Source organism: Melanotaenia boesemani, chromosome 4 (genome assembly GCF_017639745.1).
Source record: "Melanotaenia boesemani isolate fMelBoe1 chromosome 4, fMelBoe1.pri, whole genome shotgun sequence".
NCBI classification, from domain to species: Eukaryota; Metazoa; Chordata; class Actinopteri; order Atheriniformes; family Melanotaeniidae; genus Melanotaenia; species Melanotaenia boesemani.
In genome coordinates, this window is record NC_055685.1 from 23,289,365 (window position 1) to 23,295,733 (window position 6,369).

Below are 6,369 nucleotides of genomic sequence, written 5' to 3' on the forward strand. Positions count from 1 at the left end.
CAGAGAAAGAAATCAAACCTATCTCTCACAAGCTTATGAATAAATAAATAAACACTTTTTCATAATATATAAATATCAGTCACTGTCAGAAAGGACAGATAAATTCTTTGCAGCAGGTCCTGCATCTATCCAGGTTTGTCTTCACTGTGTTTGTCCAGGTTTGTCCTTGGTGGACTTTTATGTACTCCTTGTCAATTTGTCAGCTAATACTTGAATAAAATATCTAAATATAACCTATATTTTATAGATGTAAATAGTGATGTAAACACACATGATATATAATGTGAATAATAAAACTTTCATACTTTTATGAAAATGTTGGTCTGTGTTTTCTTGTAACATTCACTTCATTACTTATTTCATTTGTCTATATTTAAGTTGTCATGGCACCTTGGTAATATTAAACTAAAAGTATGGGAGCAACTTTCAGAAAACCGTGTCAAATCATTTTAAACTTACCACAGTAGAACCTTTTCTTCTTTGTCACTTTCAAGTCGACAAAATAGTTTGATGGTATTAAACAATGAGATTCGAAAACTCTGCGATTGTTATCCATATTAATCTCCAATGAAATAGAGGACACTGTCAGGGAACCACACGGGGTCCAGAACTGCGGGTCTCCGGGTCTGCAGACACATGCTTTTCAAGCGGGAGTCTTCGTTTTAAACCGAAAGTAAAAAAGAAAAAAAAAGAAAAAAAGTTTGCGCCATTTTATGCATGAAGTCGGTGGTGTATCCACAGCAGACGGTGAAAAGGTAAGTTAACCTACTCTACTTTTGACCATCGAGGGCAAATATTTAGACCTCGTTGGGAAACAGCTTGTTGCTGCTGCGCTTTTTCAATAGAAATAAATTCGTTCAAGCAGACGCGGCAACCAGCACTCTGATCAATCTAAATGTGCTGTTTGTTCTTATTCGGTTTTATTAATCGGGGTTACTTTTAGATACATATCCATACAATTAAATGCATATACATAAACTAAACAAAAAGGCAAGAACTCGTTTCTTATGTCAGACTAGACCGAGAACGAGTCTGTCTTTTGTTCATCTATTAGTCACTTCATTTTCAAGATAAACTGTGTTAAAAAAATCACAAATCATCACCCAAATTATTTATGCGTAAGTGTAGAATAACTGTCTGATGTGTAGATCCAGCTGTGGCTCATCTGGCTTTTTATAAATAGCTTATAAACTGTTTAGCCTTTTTCACTTCCTGATTCTCTCTCGGTGTGCTGTAAACATTAACATAACCGCAGCAATCACATTCACTGCAGCCATATAAGTAACCCTGGTATGTGCTTCTATCTAAAGAAAAATCCACTAAACAATGTATGGCGTAACAGCTGAGAGGAAGGAATAATGTATGATCTTAATGCAAATGCTTGATCCTACTACGCCCTAGATTTACTTTGACTAGAAATACTTTGATTCAGACAGTTATCTTGTTCCAACTATATAAAATGTGATATGCTCAGAATCTGAAGCAACACTCCTTTATTTATTTATTTTTAGTTTTAGGTGGCATGCAGTCATTTGTTGTTTAATTTAGAGTGAAAAATCATTGTCCCTGTTTATTAACTAACTGATATATAGTCTAGAAACATGGTTAGGAAGTGATAAATGTTCAGTAATTTATTAAATACAGAGTTATGTTTCTCACTGCAGGCTGGCCGACTCTTGATGCATTGATATAAGTCTTACTTTTACAAAGCAAATTAAAGTATTGTGGAGGTATAAAAGAGAACCTGAAAACAAATTTCCTCTTTCATCTGTCCAGTAAACAGACATGGTGGTTCCACAGCTGCTCTTAGAAACTCTGGAGGACATGCTCGAAGATGACTTCAAAAAATTTAAGTGGCACCTCACATATAAGTTCTCGGACCGCTATCAACCAATTCCAAAGGCCCATGTAGAACCTTCAACTCGGATTGACGTCATAACTAAAATGATAGAACGCTACGGTGAAGAGGAGGCTGTGCAAATCACCGAAGACATCCTGAAGATGATGCAGCAGATTAACGCTGCAAAGAAGTTAAGGAATGCATACACAGGTAACTGTGATATGTAACCTAAAATCTGTCTGTTACCACCTTTGGCCATGATGCGTCTTTTAATCTCCATCTCGCCATCCGTCTTTTCTCTAGCTGAGGAGAAAAGAGCTGCAGCCTCCACTGTGACGCCTCCTTCTGCTTCAATATCAGCTCAGCAAGAATCTGTGGTCATCGCTCCTGTGCTCACCAATAGCAACGCTGGAACAATTAACATAACCATCAATAAACCTTGATCAAACACTTTTAACACGGTGGAATGACATGATGAAAATGCATTAGATTTTAAAGAATTTCATTGGTTTATATTTATTTAAGGTTTAGCAATGATATTTCTCCAATGATGTGACGACCTTTATGTGTTGTAACTCGTAGAACCGGCTTACCTCTGAACTATTTCAAATACCAGTCAGTAAAATGAAACACCATTTTCTTAGAGCAAAGTAATTTTTTTTTTTTATGTTTCACATTTCAAGTAATGTTGTAGAAGAATTATCAAGAGTCTGGGATGAGTAAAAGCATATAAGGTTTATTACTGTTCACATGGCAATAAACGCTTTGAATTTGAATCAAGGTCTGTGACCCTGGACTGGAGGATTAACTCCAGAAGATTCTGGGTCAGAATCTATTGCTACAACTTCTGAAGTCTCATAGATCTTTTACAGGTCCAATTTCCCTGGCCTCTGGTGGAGGACCTAGGCCTGAGATTTCAACCTTTTCCATAATAACAGCTTGACATGAAAGCAAAGTCTCTGGTTTTTTCCAAATATTGTGTTTTGATCTTAAATTCAAACATCTAAAGTAGCAAAAACATCAGTTTTACCCAATTCTTCTCAGGTGTGTTGGTTTACTTGTAATACTCCACAGTAGAGACTTTGATTTATTTCAAGAAAATGTTTTAATTAACATTCATGTTTCTTTTCTCTTTGAATAACAGTGAAAGTGTGACAAACAAGATAAACAGAGGTTTAACAGCTATATACGTGGTTAAGCCATAATTCATTTTATTTTTTACAACAATGATTTTCCTGCTGCAACTCAGTGTTTGGAGATATTTTTCCATATTGATGCATTAGCTGTAGATTTAGAAAATCTCACTTCTCTGTTTACTAAGGGGTTTGACGCACTAACTCCTGAGTTAAAGGCCCTCCGGGTCATGACACTGCAGAATAGGATGGCTCTGGATTTTCTCTTAGCTGAAAGGGGGGGGACCTGCAAGGTTATAGGGGACGAGTGTTGTACATTCATTCCTGATATGTCTACAAATCTGTCTTCTGTTCAGGATCACCTTAGGGATCTGTTATCTGGGATGGAGGCTCAGGATAGCTCTGGTTTTTCTTCTGAGTTATGGTCTTGGTTGCAGTCAGGTGGCTGGTGGCATGTCTTGCTCGCAGTTTTAGGCCCTATTTTTGCTGTTCTAATTTCCTGCTGGCTTGTGGGGACTTTTCCTCCCCCGGTGCCTCAAGGTTCTGATAACTTCTGCGTTTCCTGGTCATTCCCTCCAGATGTTTGTTAGTGCTCAAGGCGATTTTTCTAACACCCCGTTAATTTCCTGGTTTCTCCACCCGCTTACACTCCCCGGATCTGTTATGATGTTACTGGTCTTCCGCTTGATTTTTCTAGTGATGATGAAGTTTAGATTGTGGGAATAGTTTTCTGTTTAGTCATCTTAGTTTGCTCTTATTCTCATTCATATGTATTCTGATGTGTTTTTGCTGGAAATCACGTGTTGACTTGAGGTTGATTTTTATTTCCCCATTCAGAGTTATGATGGAGTTTCTCGAATCCTCGTGACTTTCAACTTCTGATGTTTTGTCTGAATGTAAATTGGGAATGGTGATTGGATTTGATTGTTGAATATAATCATTAAGGGTTTTTTTTACTACAAATACATTACATTTATTACATTTATCTTTTATGGGTTTTCTGTTTTTTTTGTTTTTTTTGTTTCCTCTGTCTTCCCATTGTTTTTTTGTTTCAATTGTTTTTTTTTTCTTTGTTTTTATGTGTTCATTAGCGGGTTGATGACACCGTGAGAGTTTTGGGTTCACTAGCTGATTGTGGTGTTCTCATTTTTATCCACTGTACATCTCTACCTCAGTGGTTATCCTTGTTTGATGCATTTTTGTGTTTTTTCTTTTATGCTTTAATCTTATGAAATTTTCTTTTCTGGTGTGATCAATATGAAATGGGTTTCATTATGATCAAAAGAGGGGAATTGTTGTGGAAATTTCATATTATTCCCTTTATTATCTTGTGTCTACTGATCACTCTCAGGGTAAACAGGTTGTTTAGGTTCTTGGTAATTAAGTTTAATACTGAGTAGCCTGTTGCTATCATGCATTCTTTAGAACAGTTCGCTCTGACCTGTGTGACTTATCTGATACCAGCCAGGCGCCTCAGGATGACCCAGCCGGGCATCCTGCCTTAATGTCACTGGGGTTGTTTACGTGCTCAATAAACTGAAAAAAGCTCATTAGGTTTGCTGAAGTGTCTAATCCTGTGTGAGGAACAGACAGTCTCTTTGTTTGTATTTCGTGATGTGTTGTGACTAATCATTCTGCTTAAAAGATGCTGCCTGTGTGTTTCTTATCAGATTCTGTTCAGATCTCTGTGCTGTCAGACCTCTGAGCAGTCTCTCAGGAATTGCAATTCTATTCTTTCTATTCTTCCTATTCTTTGTATTTTAATTCTGTGTTCGAATAAACTTGTAATCATTCTTCACTTCAGAACCAGACTCCTCCTTCCTTGACAGAGTAACTTTTTTTGCCTCAACAAAGTAAAAACAAAAAGAAAAAGTCTGTTGTGTATTAAGTGTTGCTCCTGGGGCTGAACCCATCTTACACGTAGATATTTCTGTGTACTTTTATTTTCAGCAGGTAGGTGCCAGGACCACAGTGTTGTGGCTTCAGAAATGTTTGTGGATTGTAAAAAACATCCAGTTCTTAATTCAGACTGAGGAAAGTCTCTGTGTGGAGTGACAAGGCATTTATTAAAACTCTGAATTTTATTGCAACTTTTTCTGTTTCGTGTGTTAAACTGTTTCTGAAGTAAATTAACATTTGTGAAAGGAGTGAAGCATAAAAATGGTCTCTCTTTTGCAGTTATAGCATACAAGGTGCATTATTTTCTAACAAAGTGACATTTTGAGAGTTTTTCTTCAAATACTTCAAAGTTTTTGTAATACCTGTAATAACTGTGTACCACAGAAAGCATCTGCTGAAGATCTAAAAATATTTAGCAGGCACCAATATATGCATGTAGTGTATAAAATCTTAGAGAAAAAACACATTAAGTTTAACAGACACAAAGAAAGATGTGTGCAAAGCGAGCTTTCACACTGTGGATATATGCTTTCTTCATTTCATTAGTACATTTCCACAATGACCTCAGGCCTTTAGCATGATCATGACTTGTGTCACTGCAGCTTACTGCTGATTAATTCTGCAGTACAAGAAACTGAAAGTAGTTTATATTAAAAGATGGTACACTTCCATAATACACCACCAAATACAGGACCTCTGCCTTGCTGGAGGTAAAAAAGAATTTCCTGTTGATAAGGCGTCATTGATCAGAAACGTAGATTCCTTTTATGATCTGGACACTCTGGATGTTCGTGTTTAGGGGTTTTAATACTCACTTATTAATTACATTTTGACTAATTTTGTGTAATTCTATAAATGAAAACTATAAAATATCTTGTCCTTTATCATTAGATCTTTAAGATATTATACACTTATTTATTGTTAATTAATTCATTATCAATCTTTAATGTCAATATCTGTCAATAACAGATCTGGTGACCGTTTTGAGATGATTTGATATTTGAAACTTGAGCATTATCCTGCTGGAAGTGGCCATCTGAAGATGGTACACTGTGGTCATGCAGGGATGGACATGGTCAGCAACATTGCTCAGGTAGGCTGTGGTGTATAATCGATGTTCAGTTGGTACTATGAGGCCCAAAGTATGCCAAGAAAATATCCCCCACATCGTTATACCACCACCAGCAGCTACCTGGCTACCTGAGCTGCTGATAAAGCAGGATGGATCCATGCTTTCATGTTGTTTATGACAAACTCTGAGCCTACCATCTGCATATTGCAGCTGAAATTAAGACTCATCAGACCAGGCAACCTCTTTGCATTCTAATTGTCCAATTTTAGTGTGTGTGTGCAAAACTGATCCTGTTTCCTGCTCTTGGCTAACAGGAGTGGCACCCAGTGCGGTCTTCTGCTGCACCCATCTGCTTCAAGGTTCGTTCAGATATTCTGCATGTTGGTTGCAACCAGTGAGTATTTGAGTTACTGTTCCCTTTCCAT

General features: G+C 37.0%; 1 protein-coding gene across 1 annotated transcript; it reads left to right on the forward strand.

Moving 5' to 3' along the window:
* The first annotated feature begins 609 nt into the window (after positions 1–609).
* On the forward strand, positions 610–3,085 carry LOC121638680 (pyrin-like). Its single transcript, XM_041983602.1, has 3 exons — positions 610–755; positions 1,777–2,050; positions 2,144–3,085. Exons 2-3 carry the CDS (start codon positions 1,786–1,788, stop codon positions 2,281–2,283), a joined length of 405 nt encoding a protein of 134 aa, XP_041839536.1. The 5' UTR covers positions 610–755; positions 1,777–1,785; the 3' UTR covers positions 2,284–3,085.
* The last annotated feature ends 3,284 nt before the right edge of the window (positions 3,086–6,369 follow it).

Bases quoted from the DNA above. Each gene is read 5' to 3' on its own strand.
- LOC121638680 (XM_041983602.1), top strand. From the start codon at position 1,786: ATGGTGGTTCCACAGCTGCTCTTAGAAACTCTGGAGGACATGCTCGAA. The intron at 2,051-2,143 runs GTAACTGTGATA...TCTTTTCTCTAG, and splicing joins GTTAAGGAATGCATACACAG to CTGAGGAGAAAAGAGCTGCA.